Raw genomic sequence first — 20757 nt, forward strand, 5'->3', positions numbered from 1 at the left:
AACAGAAGTTAGAGTAACCAGTTTTTGTACCAGCTGTCAAATGTTTCTTGTGTGGATGTAAAAATCCTTTGTCTGGCTCTATCCAAGCTGTGTGCTGTGAGCGCTTCATCAATCTACCTCACTTCCTGTCAGTCTGAAAGAGGAGAAGCTCTGCTGCTCAGTCCTGCTGGAACGTACCACTCTTGGCCTCCACGTTTTTCTTCCTCTTACTTCCTAGCTGTTCTGTGCTGCTGTGCTCTCAGCTTTGCTCCAGTGTTCAGCCTCCAGTGGATACATTTCTTTCACCATCAGATGCCTTTTCCTCTTCAATCTGCTCCATACCTGCAAATGAGGTGCACTGGGCTTTAAACTTCTCCTGGCTGTGTTTAAACTCAGTGTGGCCAGACATCTATGAAGCACTTGGCCCTTCTGCTTTCCCTCTCTTCTCTTACCACCTATCTACACATAATGACTCATCTGAACCCGCCCTCCAGGCCCTAAAGCTTAGCAGTGTTCTCTGTCGCTTCCTTGCCTGTCAGGATTAGAATCGGGCCAATGCTCTCTGCCTGTAGTGGTCAGTGTTCACCCCCGAGGCTGCTCTTGGCCTGAAACAGTGATGCTGAGGGGTCACAGGGGTCAGTGCCATCTGAATGTATCTCCTCCTCCTCGTCTTTCTCTGTAGCGGGTGATCCGCAGCAGGAGCCAGTCTATGGATGCCATGGGTCTTACTCTCAAGAAGCCGCACACAGTGTCCACTAGCCTCAGCAGCAGCTTTAACCACGACCCCGCTGAGAGCCCCAAATTCCCAGGGATAGTAAGTACAGCGCCACTCCTCCTGGTCTTGAGTGAGGCGGGTCTCGCTCCATCTGCCTCCCTCAGCAGCTCTACTAGAGTTCGTGCCCTCGTCCTCCCTCACTTGCCTGCCGCACTAACTTCTCACAGAGGAGGGTTGTCAGGAGGAGCCTTTATGCCTGGGTCTTAAACTTGGCTCTCACATTGCAACAGTTGCACATTGTCTGCCACCACAAGATGAAATGACTGGACACTCACTGACCTGAATGCTTCTAGGACCCTGGGTGAAAACTACCTCTAACAGTTACTGTTTTTACCTTTGCTATGATTATTTAAATCCCGTGCATCTGCATTAGTCATAAACTCTCACTTGAATTCTAAATAATGAGTATTGAGTCCTATTTGTGTGTATGTGTGTGCGCATGCCAGCTAAAGCTTGTGGACTTTTTGTTGATGACAAAATATTTTTGATTACCTGTCATCAAGTGAAAGTATGTATCTCCAACCTTTTTGGGTTAAAAACGCAGACTCTATAGCCTAAAACATGGATGTAATCTTCCTTCACAGCTAATCCAAAAAAGAGGCTACTTGGTAGCTTGTAGCTAGGAGTCACTCAAAGCAGAAACACCCTTAATTACGTCTAACTTTAAGCCTTAATGTAATTAAAACGAGTTAGTTATATAAAAATGTACCCTCTGTGCAGTTGTCATGAACGGGAAATTAAGTGATCAGGACCAGACTGTAAACATGTTTATTTCTGCTGTGAAGTTGAGCATTTTAACATGGGGGTCTACGGGAGCTGACTCGCTTTCGGAGCCAGCCTTGTTCACTTACAAATTAAGTGAACAAGGCTGGCTCCGAAAGCGAATTGTAGGGGGCTGTAGTTCTGGTATTTTTTTTAGTGTGTGAAAAATTCTTCTTCTTTGTATAGAAGTAAGAATAATCATGACATTTCTTTTTTGTGTGTGAGGAACTGAAATATAGTTTTAAGTCATGTATGTATTTTAAATGGAGGGATTTCTAGATCACTTTTAAGATCACCTTTAGTAATAACTAACCATTATTATTAACAAGCATGCTGTATTGATAAATATAACTCAAGCTTGCTTTTTGCCCACATCTCTGTCTTCGTGTGAAGCCTGATGTATAACATGCTGTATGTCCTCCTCTGCTGTTTTTATCTCTTCTTCATCCTCTTTCTCACAGGCATATGGCTCACATAACTGACCCATCACTTCTCTCTCCCATTCAGCTGCCTGTGTTACAACCATGGAGCCAACATGTCCCTCTCTGTACTCTCCAGTTAACGCGTGCTTTGTATTTTGTTTGAACAACATGACTTAGTGCATGGAATCTCATATATATATATTTGTATATATCTCATGTTCTCTCTCCCCTGCCCCTTTACCCTCTGCCCTCTTTCTTTTGTCCTCTATCCTCATCATCTCTCTCTCTCTCTCTCTCTCTCTCTCTCTCTCTCTCTGTACCTCTTTCTGTGTGGCTCAGTCATTGCTTGTCCCAGGCAAGAGTCCCAGTAAATATGGACGTCGAGGCAGTGCCATAGGGATAGGAACAGTAGAAGAGGTTCATGTCTAATTCTAACTACTCTCTAACTACTCGCCTGTCCTCTTTGTTCCTCTGTTCCGCTCCATCATGACTAAACACTTTTCTCTATCCATTTCAGCACTCTGTATTCAATACAGTGCGCACTGTGCATTACAGACAGGATATGCTGCATAAACAGAATTACTTCAGCCTGCGAATAAAATTTGATTAACTTATTTGTCAGTGCCCACATTTGGGAATTACATAGACTTTTATCTATAAATCATTTTAGTATTCATCATCACAAATCATTCTTGGGGTATAAGCAGCTCCGCGATATGAGTGTAGCGTATTGACAGCAGTCTTTGAAGGGGCAAACCTTTGGCTTCCTACTGACAAATATTGTAGATTTTTCTTTAGTTCTCACTGTCCAGCATCTACTTTACTGCACTTTTTTTTTTAATGAATAATAATGATTTAATGAGGAGTTTACAGTGAAAATTGTCCAAAAAAAAAAAAAAATTTCCCCCTGCTCTTTGAAGCCACATTGAATAAAAGGCTTTTTCAGCTTCTTATTTTGAGACCTTTAAAAGGGGGGATTGAATGAACAAAGCAGTCGCTGAGAAAGCATATTTAGTGGTAAACCCTGGAGCCTTTAAATCCATCTTTCATCTCCTGCCTTAGTGTGCTCTGCTCTGGCTGAAAGACGGCACCAGAGCTTGACATTAGTGCATGTTTGAACTCCTTTTTTTCCCATTCCCCTAACAACTCACAGGGAGAAACGTTACTGTTCAGCCCGATATTTCAGGGCAACATGTTTTTGAAAAGGATTTTTTTTCCAAATGAATACATTTAAATGAAATTTTAATGGTTAAGGCAAAATACACATTATCTCCCCTCAATAATGAATTGATAGATTAAAAAGCTCTTGAGATGAACTGAATATTGCCCAAAGATAATTAATGTATTAGAAGTATTTTGACTCTGACTGTCTTTCCTCTCTCCCTGACAGTCTTTGATAATCCCGGGGAAAAGCCCGACCAGGAAAAAATCTGGTCCCTTCAGCTCCAGGAGGAGCAGTGCCATTGGTATTGAAAACATTCAAGAAGTCCAGGAGAAGAGGTGAGAAAAGAATTGTGCACGTTACTGCTGTATGGAACCATACACACCATGTTGTATTTTTACCTATGCTATCTTACCCATGCTAGCTTTGAAATCGCTCACTTATCAGCTGATAATTTACCACCTTCTACTTGTTATTTTGGCTATATGGCATCCTATTTGCTTTTCCTGATATTTTGTACTGTATGTCTCATGCAGCAGTAGAGACAATTCCCCAAATACTCAGAAGACCCCTGACAGCGGTCACGTCTCTCAAGATCCCAAATCTGACAACTCGTCCAATCAAAGCTCTCCTGAGGTGCTCATGACCACAAAGAACAGGTGTGTATAGGAGACAGGTATATTAATCATACCTGTATTTGTTTATCCACTGAGCGATCCTTAGCTGTGGCAGCATGTTGACAAACTGTGTCGTATACGTAAGATAAAATCAGGTTTGGCTGTGTTGGAGAGTGGTTAACCCAGGGTGTAGTTCTTATCTCGGTGGCAGGGCCCCGTCCATCCCCGAGGGTCAGGACCTCTCCCGCTCCTCCTCCAGCGCTAGCAGCTTGGCCAGTGTGGTGGAGGAGAACGAGACAGAGGCCCCAGAGGACTATGACACAGGCATGGTGAGCGACACATTCAGGACGCGTGCTGGTAAGAAAACATGTTTACAAGTTAGTGGTTTAGCTCTAAGTCTAATACACATGTACGTGGTGCTGTGTTTCTCCTCAAGGAGAGTCTGTCATCTGCTGGGACGCCACACAAGCGAGACTCCTTCACCTACAGCACCTGGCTGGAGGACAGCGTCAGCAGCACCAGTACCACCAGTCGTGGTAACTCCCCAGGTGAGAGAGGCGGAGTGTCCAGCAAAAATATTTAAAGTGAGAGTAAAGAGAAACAATAACAAATGACTAATTTAATGTAACAATGGTGAATTTACCAGTGTGTGCTGCTTACTTACTAATCATTTTGGGAAACACATGATGAGAGTAGAAAAGACAGATGCTTGTTGATTTACTGATGCATGCAATGACTCATGATGATTAATACATTAAATGTTTAGCAAATACAATATGTCATCCTTAGCCATCACTGGGTAAAAATGTTCAATTGTTCAATACAAAGCAGCAACCTATGTATTCTCTCTACCTAATTTTCTAAGCTTATTTTTTTTAAACATACCGGTATTCAAATCTCTTCCGTCTCTTAATCTTTATGGATGACTCATTTCAACATCATTATGACGTATAAGACTGTTTTAAGACAGTGTGGATCTCTCCTTCAGGACCTGGTAAACCTGATCGGGGGAAGGGGACAGACATCCGTATCAAACTGGAGCGACCACACGATCATCAGTCCTCATCAGTGAGTCAACCCCGTCTGGGCCTACACTGTCATTTGACTTTAACAGACTTTAACAGCTGCCGATAAAATCACCTTGGCTTTCAAATTGCTTTTTTATGCACTATTGCTGATGTTTGCTTCTGCCCTGTTTTTTGCTGCTGCTGGCGCATCTCTGTGTGCAGAACTGTTAGCTCCACCTACATAGTTGTATCTTGGATCTTCATCTTCAGGTAGGATTTTCTCCCTCTCATGGTCTCCACAGATTTACAATGGACAGATAAATCAGATATACTGTATATGGCAAACCATAGATGTATATATGTGTACTGTATTTGTTGTGTATATTCAGGTGTTTTCTGTGTAACTCTTTGTCAAGATTTCTGAGGAATAAATAAAACCAGAAAGGTGTGCATTCATAATCTTCGTCAGGAAGTTTGACCAGACATCTCTCTTATTCCCAAAGCATTCCCATAAGTCACAATCCCTCCGGGAGATGAGACACGTGCAGGCGTTTGCCGTGACTAATGATGAGAAGAAGGAAGATGGGGAAGATGAGAAAAGAAAAGGCATGTGAAGCCTGGCCAGTCTGCTGCTGGGTGATGGCCAGAGTGCAGCATATCCAGAAACCTGGAGGACACTGAAGAGGATGACGCACAAAGAGGCGCCAGCTTTTGCACAACGTTGTTTCCTTCCACTCATTTCTTTGCCTGTTCACACATCTGTTGCCTAGTTGCATGTTTCTTTTTTTAAACCAGACCTCTCGTTTCAAAAGTGCACATTTTTATCTCCAAATTTAATAGTTGCTGAAGCCCAAATCTGATGGCTGTTCAGGGTAAAACAGCACTACTGAGCGCCTTGAGGAGATGGTGAGAAAGACCTTTTTGCAGTGTAGAGAAGATAATTGCCTGAATGGTTTCCAAATCAGTTTTTGGCACAATAAAGATCTCTAATGTATCAATAGTACCAGATATTGAGAATCAGATGAGTATTTTCTAACAAAACATCTAACGTGACAAAGATGTTTTCTGTTGAAAAAGTCACTCATTGTGATTATTTTCTGGTTAAAATCCAAATACAAGGACTGTATAGCTGCAGCAAAATAATCATATGCTTTTCCTTTACCATCCAAATCTCCATAAGATTATATTGCAAACTTAACATCACAGGTCACAGTGAAGAAAGCAATGTATTGTAGATAACATTAAATGGCCTTAAAACTTAAACATGCAATTTCTTTGTCCTTCAGATTTATTTCACCCCTTTTGTTGACTCACATGTTCTGCAGCCAGTAATGAGACTGCAGTATTAGATTTAACGGTAAAGTAATATATTCAGAATAATTTTTAAGCACACTTGTTTCTTAAAAAATAACGCTGTAATGAAGTTATATTTCACCATCTGTGACTGAGTTAACAGCTTTGTCTGTCTTATCTGCTGGTAAGGAGACCAGTTCTGAGTTGCTCTTTTCTTTCTAATATATGTTTTTTATTTATTGATTCAGTTCATACTGATGTGGCATTTATGGTGTATATCTGTTTTTACCGTACTTCTATGGTGTCGTATGATTATACTGTATGTGTTGCTTTGGAGTAAATTATAACATTGTCATCTGTAAAGCTGTATTTCAAAGGTCAGATCTCTTTCAATGTATTCAATTTCCAAGGCAATTTTAATTAAAAGAATTTATATTTATTTGCTTGTGAGGAAGTGAGCAAGTAACGCCAAATACCACTACTGATTTTTGTAAATAGACATTTAGCTGGAGTATATAGTGTATAATGTATAGGCCTTTGATTTAAGATGGGACTGACCAACACCTTGAAATTACTGCCAAGTTAACAATTTATGATTGTTTTATTTTGCATACCATTACTTCTAAATATTACTATGAGAGGGTTTTGTAGAAGAAAATTATTTTAGCTATTCAGACTGTAAAAGGGAAATCTCACAGTACATCCTGCTGATCATTTCAATTGCCTTACCATCATAAAATGATGTTGCAAGTACAGATAGTAAAGTCAACAGTTAATAGCCAGCGGGATTTACAACGAAATGAATGTTTTGTTGTTGTTGTTGTTGTTTCTATTGTAAATAAATGTCCTGAGAACTTTACTACTGACTATTGTATTGACTGCAGACAAATGCCACATAGTGACAGTTCTGCTGTGAAAGCCTACAAACTGTAGATGTTCCACTTCCCATCGTCTTAGTGAAAGCTAAGAGAGAAAGCCTCATGAATAAATGATTTGATGTGGCTGCCCACAACTAGAGCGATCTAAAAGTAGAGGCTTCCCTGGTTATACAACTGTGTCACATGGAAGAAAGGAAACAAATCAAATCCACTCATAACATAAAAAAATGTGCCATCCAAATGTATCTGCCAGCAAAGCAATATTGGGTTGACTGTGACATGTTTGTAGCATTTTAAAAAGGCTTAGAAATAAATGCAGTTTTACAAATACAAGATTGAAAATACTAGTAAAGGCTAAATTCTGCTCTGTACTGTCTAGAATACTCTGCACTGTTTTATGCTACATGCTAAGTGTCAGAATATATGCAAAAACATGCATACTATAAAAGAAATAAAAAGGTCAGTCTAGTATGTGAATGTCAGATGTGTGTATAAACAACAGCAGTAGCTTCCTGTTCTGTGAGGAGGTGTACCTCACCACCCCTCGGCCATCCTGGGTTTTATTAGCCTGTTAGCCTACTGGCAGATGAAATACAGTCATGTTAACACATACACTGGTAATACTGGTACCAGAGATAACTATAATTTAGGAATTTTAGTAATATAAGATATATTTTACTCAATATTTCTTTTACCATTGATGCTAGTTGCTACACAACTTTAGTGTAAACTCGTGCCCACACTTCACACTCTTTTTTACTCATCCAGTGTTTATACAAGTGTGTGACCCATTTAAAGAAACAACACTTGCATCAAGTATAATTTTCTGTCTTACATAATTCCTCACTTTTTATTTTAAATTGTTTGCAGATATAAGTTGACTACTAATGACCTTTTGGTAGCCATTTTGTCCATTATGATTAAACATAACAAACATCTCCATCCCACAGCTACAAAATTTCTTTACAAGGAGTAGAAAATATCAAAAGTGACAGAGCTAATAAAATGTATTCCCAAATCAGCAAAAAGATAGTAACTCACATACAAATGATCTCAGAGACATTCATCTGTATTTGTATTGTTGCATTTCAACTTTGAAACTTCTCAAAAAGGTTCTTTCTCAATGATTTAACCCATCACTGAGCTGTATTCTGGCAAACTGAGGACTGAACCCCTGAATTAACCTGCTAATCCTTTTTATGGATACAGTTAATGGTTAATTTGACATTACCATTGCAACTTACTTTGGTAGTTCCCTCTGGAGTCATTTCAACCTTCAACGCACCTAAATTGCTAAGCATAAGTGCACACAATAATATAAATGAACAAAGGTCATCTACACTTAGATGTTATGTATTTTATTTCACACTGTTGAATAATACTAAAACTAATACACAACTTTTTTTTCTTCTTCTTCTTCTTCTTCTTATTATTACTACTCAGATGCGGAACCTTTATACGCTCTGAGAAACAGGAACCGCTTTACATTTGTGTTGCACGAAGCGGAAGTGGTCTTCTGAAGTCACATTGACGACGAAAATCCCGGTCACAGACATCTTAGGTAACGTAACACTGTTAGTAAACTAAGTAAATAAATTGCAGTCGAGTTATCTGTTATGCGATTGGAGAATTATTATTAACTGTAATTTTTATGACAGTATCTGCAGTCTCGTGACATTGATGTCTATGGCAATGCTATATTGCTAGCTAGCATTAGCATAAATTCAATCATTCCTGTTTTCCTGGCCACAGGTAAATATAAACTAAAATTTGGTTAACTTATGTTGGTGTTGATCCTTTACATTTGTTTGGTAAAGTCAGAGCATTTGATTTTTTTAATATAGCTGCTTAAGGACACCAGTTTCTCTTGGTGACTTGACTATCGGCTAACCTAGCTATGAAGTTGGGCATGATGCTATGTGGCTGCAAACAGATGCGGGCATCTGTCAGTTGACTAACCTACTAATCAACAAATTGTTTCAGTCGCTAAGTCACTTAAGTCACTCTGACTAAGGTACAGTACTTTTCTCTTGCCCACAGGACAAGTGACCAGTTAACTCATTCCTGATGACTTTACTTGGATGATCATCAATAATGTTTACGTCGAAGGTTATTCCTCGCCTCAGTCTATTACATAGAGTATCTTGTAAGTATTAAAAAAATTATCTCTCGATCTGATTAATCCCGTCTCATTGTAGTCTATATGTCCCGTGGAAGTACTGACAACCAAGTTGACCTATTTTTTTTTTTCCACTTAATGACTAGGCTCACTTCAAGCCCATGCAGAAACTTTGCATGGATGGGTAAAACCGGCTGTTCCTCCTTACTGCTCTTCACTAAAACAGAAATGGAGAAACTACTCAACAGCAGCAGACAACAGATTTCCTCCTCAATGGGTCCAACTTGAGCCAGAACTGGATGAGGCTCTTGTACCTCGTAAACTGTCAGTAACTCCTCTGGAGAGCTGGCTCTCCCTGCGCTACTCCCTTCCTCCTCTGCTGGAGTCTGCTCAGCCGCTGGAGGACGTAGTGCTGATGGAAGAGAAGGTGCTGCCACCCATTTCTGTCCCTGTTATTGAGGATGGAAAGGGTTCAGCAACACCTCTTAGATGTAAGAATGTTCTGGAGATCCGACGGCGGATGATTAACAAGCATAAATACAAGAAGCTGCAAAAACGGACTAAATTCATGAGGAAGAAAGTGCTGGATGGTAGGAGGAAAAGGAAGCAGGTGAGAGTTTCTTCCTTTGGGAGATAAAATGGGCGATAAATAATAAAATGAGCACTGTTGATCATATTTAAATAATTGAAACTCAGCACAGTTTATCATGATATTTATATAGCATATGCATAGAATTGTTTAGTCTAATATGACTGATGTGTTCTAATTACAATATAGTTTTCAACAGTTACAACAGAAATATACTTCACACGTTGACATTATCAACCGTTTTTGCCCTGTGCAGAAACGATTTGAGGAGGATCTGAAGAGGATTTGCGCAAGAGCCGGACTGAAAAAGGTTCCAGAGGGATGGAGTATACCTAAAATCTTCAGAAAACAGCACGGAAGCAGCACAGAATGAAAAACACAAACTGTTTGTTTGTGTCACATCCCTCATTCTAGAAGGTTCAGCTCACTTTCTGCAGTTTAACTGCAGACATACTCACCATGTGTACAATTATTTTTAACAAAGTGTACATAATCAAATAAAGATCTTTCTCTGTCAAGGCCCAGGCTTTGTGTGCTGTTATTTTATGTTGGCCTTATCGTAGAATTACAGGACAGCTTAAACTTATCCTGTTCTTACTGTGGATGGCAGTGTTGTTCCGAGAAAAAAGGGTACATTCAACCTCGAATTACCTTGTGTCGGTGGTTACTTAATTTTGTAATCTTATTGCACAGCTAAAACAAAAATAAGCAACAAAATCTCAGTGGACTTTGTGACTCTTTAAAAATAATTTTAGTTTATACAATAAACACCCCATAGGCACTGAACAAAAGTAACTTACTTTGAGGACCTTGTAAAATCAAAATAGGGGGAATGAGGCAGGCCTTTAACAATTATAAAATATGCAATTCAAGTTGGTGATATCTTTCCAGATATAACGGGGTAGTTTGATGTCAGAAGCACTTGTTTCACGATTGATCAGGACTGAAAATAAAAGCCTGTTTTTTCCTTCTATGTGTTAAGCAGCACATACGACGCAGACAAATGCATAACAATGCAAAACTGCCTTGTATGGTTGTGTATTTTAAGATCTGTTGATTTTGGACTGATGGAAAGATGCAGTCTTGGGTTTTGAATCTTTCTCGAGGCCGGGATTATCCTTTGGTTTATATCTGGTGGGTTGTTTCTTTGGTTGATATCGTTTTCTAGAAAGCCTTTTCAACATTTATTATACTCTTACTCCACATGTTTTCGAGAGGACTGCAGCTCTAAAGCAGAGAGGTATTGGATTTCATCGGCGGTGGAAGGCGGAGCGTGTGGAGGCTCCAGCCTGCAGGACTACAACAAAATACAGCTGCGCTCCAACCCGCCGCCGCCGCTGCAGATCGCTGAACTCGAAGCGTCCTTTGTTTTATCCATTAATGCGCACTCCACCTCTGGTCAGGCTTTAACCTCCGCTGCCGGCACTGTGAAAAGATGCTCCTCGACATGACTCTCCTTCAGAGTAAGTTCTTCACTTGTCTTGCCTTTAAGAGAGAAAAATAACCTGGAAGAAACTTTCTCGGTGCCATAATTGGATCAAGGTTAGAATAACCCGTCAGGAACAAAAGTCGAAAGCTGCTCAGCTCTCAGGTCTCTTTAAAAACACGTTTTCAGAATGCCCTCCTCAAAATGTCTTTGCAATGAAAGCTGAGATATTGAACCAACAACAGCCCGCGTTTTGAATATTATAACTGATGTTAGCTGCTGCAATTTTTGTGCCTCATTTTTGCTTTCTGTTTGTCAAGTATGTATGTATTTATTTATTGTTAACAATCCACATGATGATCTTTATGAACTAGTTTTAGTCTCGGAACGTCCACAAACTTAAAAACCAAGAATGTATATTTTTTAAAAAAATATATTTTATTGGCTTCCACTTTTGTGTTGTTTATCTCATCTGAAATTATATTTTATGCATGTGGTGTTAGGCCTACACAAGATCACAGATTTTTTTTTTCTGTCAACAGCCTTTAATCTGAAAGTTTCTGTGTTTTGGAAACTAAAGTTCATGGACTTGAAAGTGAAACGGAGCATCGCGCACACAGTAACGCAGCCTGGCTTTGGCCATGAAGCCTCGGCCTGTTGATATTGTGTGTATGTGGGATTTTTTATGGCTTCGGCCCAATGTGTTCCCACTTAAGTGCGGTCTGAGTAGAGGAGTCAGCACAATCCAGCAGCCAGTCATTATATGTGTCAGTAATGAGTGTTTCACCACGAGTGGGCTGCTTTGAGTCGTGCAGGAGGGGAATTACTGCGCCAACCATGTTTATGATTGGCGCTGTCTTAATTAACAGCCATGGAAAAGATTAGAGCTGATGGCTTGAACAAAATAAGCTTATAAACATGTAGCTGCTTATTCAAGGTAGAAAATGACAAGGTCACAATAGCCTAAGGTAACATGTTTATGGTTTGTCCACTTTTTTTCAGCAGAAAGGAGCTTCATATATATAGAAAAAGGTGCCCACACGCTGAGGTGATGTTGCCAGTATATTTCTGGGAAGTTTCCTTTACAGCTCTGACATTTGGCCATCATTAGATACATGAAAAACGTGTACATGTACGCACAAGTATCACCAGATCCTGCGCAAATGGAGCTCTGCCATCAGCTGCATACAGACAGACATACGCATGTCCAGCCATGTGCTCAGTAGCATCCATAAATGTCAAAATACACGTGAATCTACAGAAAGCAATACAACAAGCTCACATGGAAATGAGAAGTGAAAATGCTAGAAAATCTTGGGTGCCGTTCAGCGTACACCTGACTGTATCCACAGGAGGGTATAAATAAATATGCTTTCCGGGCATCTGAACGCCTCTCTGTAGGTTTAGCTGAGTCTGCACCTGGACATGTTTCTTTTATTTATCCTCATCTTGTGACGGGGCTGTGAGTAAACCTAACACACCCACAAAAGACGTGAATCACAGAAACAGAGCTGAGCAAAGCCATTTTTTATGTCTGAGTTGAACACATAAAACCCTTTTTTGCAGTTTTAACTTATGGATCAGATTCTCTTAAGTGATTCTCCATGGGCTCCCTCGGGGGGACAAATGACAACAGTGATTTTGCAGGTCATTTGGTAAATGCCTGTTATTATCGCCAGTGACTTAATAGCAGATTGTTAAGTTTTTAGTGTTAAACCAGTATTGTGAGTCACCAGCCTGTGTGTGTCTGGAGGAGCGATGAGGGAAAATTACAGAGGCAGGGACATTTTGTTTTACCTTTTGCAGGAAAGTTTATACCCTTCAATAGAAAACCCACCAAAGTTTTCCAGCATGAGGTCTCCTCTTCGATGCCAGGGTGTGTGTGTGCTGAAATCATTTTGCTCAGTTTGAAGCAGTATCATATACTGGTGAATATTCACAGCATCGCTGCATATCAGATCATAAAAGCAGAGTAGCAACCCTGTGGTGAAGCTGTCTTAGGATGTGGAGAGGGGAACACACTCTTCACGTGACTCTTACCTACATGTGCTCACATATGAAGTGCATAAATCATGTGCAGTCGTGATGAGCGAAACATCTGGATGCAGAAGATCCTTTTTGTTCCTGAAACTTGAATCAAACACATTCTGTGCAACTTACTTTTGGATCTTAAGCCAACACTGCCTTTGATAAAAGTATGCTTCATCAAGCTGTTTGTTATTAACTTCTACACAGCAACCATATAAGGTAGTTTTGCAACTTATACTAAAAGAAGCTTGTGTTATCGTTGATTACTGACTAGATTAACTAAATTTCCAGACCACGTTATCACTGATCCTTCTGATTCCTTTTAAGGCGGTTCATGGCCTTGCTTCTTGCTGTATTTTGGCCTCTTAGTTGTGTCCGTCCTGAGCCTGTATTTTAAGATCCTCAGGCGGAGGTCTTTTAACTGTTCTGGGGGCCTAAAATAAATCTCGAGGGGACAGGAAGTTTAAAGCCAGGGCCTCAATGCTCTGGAATGACCTGCCTGAGGAAAGAAGTAAGGTCTGCTGAGACTGTAACATCTTCTTCGTTCTCTCTTCTTGAAACGTTGTTTTTTAGAGAGTTCATCTTCATTTTACTTGATATGTTTTTTAAAATCACATATATTATCTTTTTCTTTTTTTTCCCCTGTTACATTATTGGCATCGGTTTTGATCTCTTGTATCATAAAATGTAATCATTTTATGAATCATATTAATTCGTTGCCATGTGTAACTTGTTTTTTGAAAATGCTAATGCATCTGCAATATATGTTCACTGAAAATAATCCGCCCTTTATTTGTGTATTTCTTATGTGCTGAATGCATCCTGAAGGCTCTGCACCTATAGCCTTTTTAGTTCACAGTACCCATTACCAGTACAGTAAAAGTACACAGGTGTTTGGTTTTGACACACGGCGGTGTGACTGAAGTGAACTGAATAGCGGCCCGATTCTTCATCCCCTCGGGATCACGGCCTTGCAACAGGCCAGCAAAAGCAGCAGCCAGGATGAATAGAGACTCTGTATGCTTTGGCTGCATGCGTCTCTGCTGAACTTTCAGTAAACAGACGACAAAATAGCGCTGTGGGAAACATGTGTAAGAAATAGCAAATAGGAAAATTTCCTATCGCTCAAGTGAGAAAATACAAACAGTTAAATATTCCAGACCAACCAGTTGCTGGCTTCTGGTGCATTTTCTCCTGAACCCACATCTGCTGAAATGCTGATATCTTTCACTGTTGGGTCAATCTAGGTCAAACCTAAACTCTCAAGCCACTCCAATGTTATAGATATCAAGTATTCATCAAGATTTAATTGGTAAATACCAAGTAAGATTTAAGTGCTTCAGGATACAGCTCTCATCACATTTACTTTGTCTGTTTCAGTTCTTGCCGTGCTCTTCCTTCCTGGAGGTAAGACTTTCTCCATGTTGCTGTGTCTCTCTAAGCACTACCTTGGTGAAGTAATATGTATAGTAGCTCATTGCTGCATTGATTGTCATCCTTGTGTCAGCATGGAGTCAGAGCAGCAGCACCAGGCTTGGCGTGGTGGTTGAGGCCAAGAACATCACCCTCCCTGAAGGATCTAAGGCCGTCCTGCCCTGCCACAGCCCCCGCATGGTGTGGACCCGTGACAGACTGAAGGACCGTCAAAGGGTGGTGCACTGGGACGTGGTCCGTAGCAGCCCTGAGTATTCAGTGGAGCGAGTCCTGGACATGTCCCCTGGTGCCCGCCAGAGGGTCTACAATAGCCTCAACAAGGGTCGCATTTCCATCCCAGACTCTGCGTTCAATGATGGCAACTTCTCCCTTATCATCAACAGTGAGCTTTCCCTTGATTTTCCAGCTGTACCATGAACAGAACACTCTTCCATTTAAAACTTCATCTTACAGTTGTTTGAATTTTTATTTTTAGATGTGGTTGCAACGGACAAGGGAGTTTATACGTGTAATCTGCACCATCACTACTGCCAGATTCACCAGTCAATTCAAATCCAACTCAATGTCACCAAGTCAGGTGAGGCCTCATACAGCCTGTTGTTATCACCATGAGTCGTGATACAGGAAACAGATTAAATGGTAATGTGTTTCGCATTCATTTGTTCCAGTTCGAAAAGAGAAACGTTACTGGGATGGAGAGAAGACCGTGTTCGTGGTCTTGCTGGGCAGCTCAGTGGCGTTGCCTTGTGTGAACCGGCGGCCCCTGTGGAGAGAGGGCCTCCAGGAGGACCAGCAGCAGGTGGCTCACTGGGACTTCCAGGCCCCTGGAGTGCGCCCTGATAGGGCTGACCGTCTTGTGGACCTCTATGCCTCCGGAGAGCGCAGGGATTATGGACCACTTTTTGCCCGGAACAAGATGAACGTGGCGGAGGATGCTTTTACTTTGGGGGATTTCTCACTGACCATTTCTGACTTGAGGCCTGTAGATAAAGGCCTGTACTCCTGCCACCTGCATCACCATTACTGTGGTCTGCAGGAGAGGCGCATCTTCAGACTCACTGTGGGACCTCCACTTCCGTCCGCCACCACTACAGCACCCAGAATTTTCCAGAATGACGTGCCAGAGCCAAGTAAGACACTCAGAATTAAAAGCATCAAGAGTTATATCACTAGGACTTTCCAGACACTAGTAATGGTAAATGTTTTTCCCCATATGGTTTCTTAGCTAAATTGTGCATCCAGTGACAACACAGCTCCTGGGTTTTTTGGTTGTATTTATAGGCATAGTTGGTCAGTTAAATCAGTTCTTCTTCTTGCCAGCTGTCTCCTCAGACCTCTCTGTTTTTGTATTTGAGCTGAAGCAGGAGGGAGGAGGTAGAAGGAATGTAGAGCTAAGATGAGTAAGAAAGAAAGAAAGACAAACAGAAAGAGAGAAAGATTCTTTAGTTGTTGAATGTGAATCCAGCTTTGCAGATTGAAAAAATGTTTTTGTTTTTTTTTTGGAGTCAGCTATTTGCAGCTCTGGCTTAAGAAGCTGTCTACAGTAAACAGCTTTAAATTGGCTGGAACGGAAGTGGCCTCGTTTTCCTCACTGATTTTTTTTTTTCATTTTCAACTGGAGACATTTTGACTGTGCTGAGCAGAGGAGTAGGCTCCAACAGCCAATAATTTTGGGAGTGGAGGGTCATGTCTTGTGTATTTTTTCCTCCATTTGACCCAGTTTTCCAAAAATCCCCACCACCTGTTTAGACTGGCTACACTGTATCTCCAGTTCTGTTTATTCCCACTTTTCTCCCAGTCTGCTCGGTTTCTCTGCTGATGTGTATCAGCCTCTGGTGGAGGCGTGTTTACCAGCAGTTATGAGTCAGGAAGTCTGACACATCTGTTCAACATCTGGGCCAGCTGTGACATGAAAGAGCAAAGTAAGGGGAGGGGGTGAAGGTACACTTTAGACTATAGATTCTCCTCCCCTTTAAAGAAACGACAGCCCATTTATTTGCTCCGTGAGTGTGTTGTGGAGACATGCACACGTGGATAGATGGCGTCCTGCCTGCTTCCTTCGAATCATGTTGGTATTCACTTCTTCATGCACTGCTGCTCCCACAATGTGTTAGATTAAAACCAAGTCCTTTGTGTTCGTACCAACACCAGAAATTGTCTGAAATTACACGTCATGAGGGCTTTTCACTCTCATGCTGAAATTATCTGCGGCAAGAACGAATAGAACATTATTCCTTTGTAGTCATGAAGGGGGCGTTTTGTGAACTGTCAGCAATCCAACTCAAATCTTTAACTCTGAAAGTGAAGATGCTTTCCTTTGGTCCATTGACTTGCAAATGATGCATATCCCACATGAGCAAAAGCACAGCATAACCTCTGTGCAGCACACACCAAATAGCCATCAACACATACACACTTGTCAGATCTGTCAAGAGAATGGAAATGGGCTGCTGCTGGGACACGACTGTGACAGTCGAGCTCTAGAGACAAAGACCTTGGACATGTCTTTGCAGCTTCACGGGTATTAGGCCACATTAAACAATGACAGGTGGTAATTGCCAACCATGTTTCCACTTTGGAGGTGGCTGATTAAGGTAGAATAAATTAAATAATGAATTTGTTTTTTTCACGATTGGCTGGTTTTGAGAGCGTGATCAGAGATGGTACTCTGCATGTTTTCCTCATCAGTTCCTCGCTGATTTTGATAGTGTCAGAGTAATGCTGTTTTGAATAAGGGAAATATTCAGGAAGCTAAGATTTGATGTCTCTCATGATCCATTTTTTCTGTGCTCGTTTGTGGATGGATCAAGCTGCATTTACATTTAGGGAAAGCTTGTAAGTCTGCAATAACATCTTGTTTTTGCCCTTTGAAAAGTTCTGTAAACATGCACTGACGGGTTACTCTGATACAGGATACTGTACTGTATCAGGTTGTTTATAACAGACAGAATAGTTTTTAGTTGTTATGGTTCAGCATTTCTTTGCTTGTCGTTTATAATATTTATTGTGAGCCATCTACAGTGTGTCCGCAACCAGCCTGGCTCACTGAGAGACCGGGAGCTGCCTGCTATGCTTTTCAACTGGCCTGTGAGACTGTTAAGAGCTCCGCTGAAGGTGTCACAGATTTATTTTCCATGCGTGTAGAGTCCAGACTTGTGTGTTTGCGAGAAGACGTGAAAATGCCCAAATGGAAAACTAATACAGACATTCAGGCAGACCACATAACAGAATTTGTCTCCCTTTGCTCGCACTTCTCCTCCTCTTTTATGGTCAGCCTGTGTTTTTCTGAGGAAGGAGGGAAAAAAAAATAACAGCTGCATGACATCAGGTCTGGAAGTCATTACCACCAAACAACATTTTGACATTTTTAACTCCTGCACTCCCTTCCTTCTGTCTCTGCATTTTGGAAGCAAATAAGCGAGAAACTTTTATTTTTGTTGAAATGGATTTCGATTTGTTTCCTCTTTGCTGTCTTCTTGTTAATCCAATGGAAATATATCACAGTTAGCACATGACAACACAATCATTATTGTTTTATCTTAACGCACATTGTGTCCTCTTAGTATTTACCACGTGGGATGTTTCATATTTCTCCTGTAGGCTTCAGAATTGAGTAGTTTATAACAGGACACATTTGATTTTGTTCGTGTTCTGCCTTTAGGGACTGAAGAGGTGGAGAGCCCACGTGTGGTGAACGTCATCCTCCCTGAGCATCGAGGTTATTTCGTGCAGCATTTGGGATACTTCCTGGCAACTTTCTTGCTGCTGGCGTTCATCGTCGTCGCTGTCATTGTGCTGACGCGACGACGCAAAAAGAGAGGTATCGTGTGCCCTTTTTCTTGCCTCGTATCTGACAAAAGGCTTGTGTCTTATCATTATAACCCACACAGGATGGTACATTGTATTTGAGATTGTCTCTCATTTTTTTTTTTCAGGGCTGGAGTATGACCTGCGCAGATGTGATCGGTAAGACGTTGCCGTGCGGTAAATTGTGCTTTTTTTTTCCCTTTGTGTCGAGTCCAGTTGTAAAGCAGAGCAATGCTTATGTCTGTGCAGAGGAAACGCGATCAGCGGAGGTGAAATATCGTTAGAGTGCACGGAGATGAAGGCCTGTAACCAAGAACCTCTGAATTCAGGTAAAGTCAGCCTCATCCACACACATGCAGTAAGCACACATTCCCTACCTTTAAGAGAAAAACCTGCTTTCTCAAAACCTGCACGTGTGCTCCGATCCACAGACTACAAAAACAACCTACTGAAAGAGAGAGGTATGGCCAAAGACTGCAATGTGGGTGAGTAGCCACTGCGCACTGTTGTGTTTCAGTTAATTCTCACAGGCGGAGATGAGAAACATGACATTTTACTGGTGTGATGTCCGTCTCCCACCTCCTCATCCAGACTTTGATGGGAAGCTGTGGAAGTGAGTGCGATATTTCTGAGATGCTGCTGGCAGGTCCAGGGCAAACACCGGAAGAGTAAAGGACCATGAGGAGGAGGGGACGGGCGGGCGGGCGGGTGGACGGACAGGCGGGGGGTGGAGGAGGAAACCCAGGAGAGGACAGGAGGAATACTCCCTCTGCTGTAACTCTAGCATACTAAAGCTTTTTCCACTGAAAGCCACCATAATTTTTTCCGTGTTGTTTTTGATATAACTTGCATTTTCACCAGCTGTTACAACAATATGATTAGACATTTATTTGATCCTTACTCTTCATGTTTGAGTTGAATATTAGGCGTTTTTTAAATCACTTTTTTTTATATATATAAAAATGCATGCTGTTGTTTAAAGGATGTTTTATGTATGCAAACAAAGCTGCAAGCTCTCAGCTAATTTTCTTTTTTTTATCATTATTTGCACAAATTCTGCTGTACTGTCATGTGTCAAAATACTTCATCCTCATCAACATCATATTTCAGTGGTAAATTTACTGTATGCAGACAGTTTCAGACAGTGTTTGGAAACAAGTGCCACACTTTTCTAGCTACAGTCAATGAGACATTTTAAACAGATCATAGCACTTTTCTACAAAACTCAGCTGTTGTGACAAAATGACAGAAATCAGGTTTAAATTCCTCTCTGGATAATGTTTTTTTTTTCTCCCCAATGGATGTATGCAGTAGCCTCTGCTCATTGATCACTTATCAGGTGAAAGACAATGAAAGTGCAGAACCATGGACAAAAGGCTCAGTCTGCCAAAACTCAGGAAAACAAACTTTTAGCCATTAATTTGGTTTTGATTTAATGGGCTGTGCAGCACTTGTTTTGTTTAAGGCGCGTACAGTGTACCCTAGTTTATAAAACACTGAATTTTCATCGCTAAATCTGCTGATCAATGACATGTCATAAAACTGTGTGGCTATAGCTCTGTGAGGACTTACTGGAGTGTCTACTGTCCCAGTAATACCAAATCACAAACTGTAACCCTGACCCTTTCTTTTTTCTCTCTCTCTCTTTGTCTGTTGCTCTCTTACGCACACCCTGATGTTGGTCTCTTCTAAGAAAAGATTTTTGCTATTAAAGATTCGCAACAGTGGCTACAGACTCATCATTCACTATCTGTTGCTGGGGGGGGGGGGGCGTCCACATACATGAACCCACAGGTTTGGTGTTTGGATTAACACAGAATATGATTTTATCATAATGTACCAGTAGCCTGTGGAGCCTGGAGGATTAGGAGAATGAGAGAAGGAGCACTTGAGGTAAGTAATTAACAGTTTTTTTTAATTGTGGAGAGAGATAAGTGAGGCAAAGTCATTGTAGACAGACTAGTTTGAGGCATTTATGTCTTGTTCTCAGTCTAATAAAAGTGCCGCTCATTGTAACCTGTATAACCCTACTGTTTTTTTTTTTTGTTTTTTTTTAATTATTATTTGAATGATATTTTGCTTATTTTACAGGGTTTTAATTTGTTTTGGTTTTTTGTTTTTTTTTCCCTTTGGGTCACCAGAACTATTGGGACGTTTGTCAGTTATCCAAAAATAGGCCGCCATATATTTCAGACTAGACTGCAATCGATTAGAATAAATATTTTAAATCCATTTAACTGGGTTGCATTTATATTGAGTTGAACTGCGACTGCTCGACACTGTGAAATCCCACTGTGTCATTAGAGTGAGTAATAAAACGCAAAGACAGAAGGAATCAGGATCCGGGCTCGGTAATGTCAGTCCTCTTTGTTCCATGTGTTGCCTGTACGTTTCGGCGCACAGTATACGAGTGTGTTGTGTAAGATGTGCGCCGGGGCTGCGCACAGCCCAGACACGCC

At 41.1% G+C, this 20757-nt stretch overlaps 3 protein-coding genes across 15 annotated transcripts in view; all 3 read left to right on the plus strand.

The window, feature by feature from the left end:
* The window catches only part of rap1gapa (RAP1 GTPase activating protein a), a 40566-nt gene extending 33690 nt beyond the window's left edge, over positions 1–6876 (plus strand). For 7 of the 12 annotated variants that reach the window (XM_046395931.1, XM_046395934.1, XM_046395941.1 and 4 more), the window contains 8 exons: positions 662–793; positions 2278–2355; positions 3329–3438; positions 3637–3759; positions 3911–4046; positions 4154–4265; positions 4706–4785; positions 5228–6876. In XM_046395931.1, coding sequence (XP_046251887.1) covers positions 662–793; positions 2278–2355; positions 3329–3438; positions 3637–3759; positions 3911–4046; positions 4154–4265; positions 4706–4785; positions 5228–5338 — 882 coding nt within the window. In that variant the 3' untranslated portion in view covers positions 5339–6876. Of the gene's footprint in view, positions 1–661; positions 794–2277; positions 2356–3328; positions 3439–3636; positions 3760–3910; positions 4047–4153; positions 4266–4705; positions 4786–4946; positions 4995–5227 lie in introns of all 12 variants that reach the window. The other 5 variants (XM_046395938.1, XM_046395933.1, XM_046395935.1 and 2 more) reach the window with 5 other exon arrangements.
* Positions 6877–8341: 1465 nt separating this feature from the next.
* On the plus strand, positions 8342–10123 carry aurkaip1 (aurora kinase A interacting protein 1). 2 transcript variants are annotated; one of them, XM_046397328.1, is made up of 5 exons: positions 8409–8456; positions 8554–8647; positions 8936–9041; positions 9161–9624; positions 9860–10123. In XM_046397328.1, the coding sequence occupies exons 3-5, from the start codon at positions 8990–8992 to the stop codon at positions 9974–9976; spliced, it is 633 nt and encodes a 210-aa protein (XP_046253284.1). In that variant the 5' UTR covers positions 8409–8456; positions 8554–8647; positions 8936–8989; the 3' UTR covers positions 9977–10123. The 2 variants fall into 2 exon arrangements, with proteins under 2 accessions (XP_046253283.1, XP_046253284.1); XM_046397327.1 differs by lacking the exon at positions 8554–8647 and having other exon boundaries at positions 8342–8456.
* Positions 10124–10684: 561 nt separating this feature from the next.
* Positions 10685–20025, plus strand: LOC124063555 (matrix remodeling-associated protein 8-like). The gene is made up of 10 exons (XM_046397326.1): positions 10685–11066; positions 14438–14464; positions 14565–14873; positions 14967–15068; positions 15160–15621; positions 18153–18311; positions 18427–18457; positions 18548–18627; positions 18730–18783; positions 18890–20025. Exons 1-10 carry the CDS (start codon positions 11039–11041, stop codon positions 18913–18915), a joined length of 1278 nt encoding a protein of 425 aa, XP_046253282.1. The 5' UTR covers positions 10685–11038; the 3' UTR covers positions 18916–20025.
* The last annotated feature ends 732 nt before the right edge of the window (positions 20026–20757 follow it).

The sequence above is a fragment of the Scatophagus argus genome, chromosome 8 (assembly GCF_020382885.2).
Source record: "Scatophagus argus isolate fScaArg1 chromosome 8, fScaArg1.pri, whole genome shotgun sequence".
Taxonomy (NCBI): Eukaryota; Metazoa; Chordata; class Actinopteri; family Scatophagidae; genus Scatophagus; species Scatophagus argus.

What these genes read in the sequence shown, in the direction of transcription:
- aurkaip1 (XM_046397327.1), top strand. Translation starts at nt 8,990, where the DNA reads ATGTTTACGTCGAAGGTTATTCCTCGCCTCAGTCTATTACATAGAGTA. An exon ending in TCTATTACATAGAGTATCTT is followed by an intron (nt 9,042 to 9,160) that starts GTAAGTATTAAA and finishes CTTAATGACTAG; the next exon opens with GCTCACTTCAAGCCCATGCA. An exon ending in GTAGGAGGAAAAGGAAGCAG is followed by an intron (nt 9,625 to 9,859) that starts GTGAGAGTTTCT and finishes TGCCCTGTGCAG; the next exon opens with AAACGATTTGAGGAGGATCT.
- LOC124063555 (XM_046397326.1), top strand. Translation starts at nt 11,039, where the DNA reads ATGCTCCTCGACATGACTCTCCTTCAGA. An exon ending in CTTCTCCCTTATCATCAACA is followed by an intron (nt 14,874 to 14,966) that starts GTGAGCTTTCCC and finishes TTTTATTTTTAG; the next exon opens with ATGTGGTTGCAACGGACAAG. An exon ending in GGCCAAAGACTGCAATGTGG is followed by an intron (nt 18,784 to 18,889) that starts GTGAGTAGCCAC and finishes CTCCTCATCCAG; the next exon opens with ACTTTGATGGGAAGCTGTGG.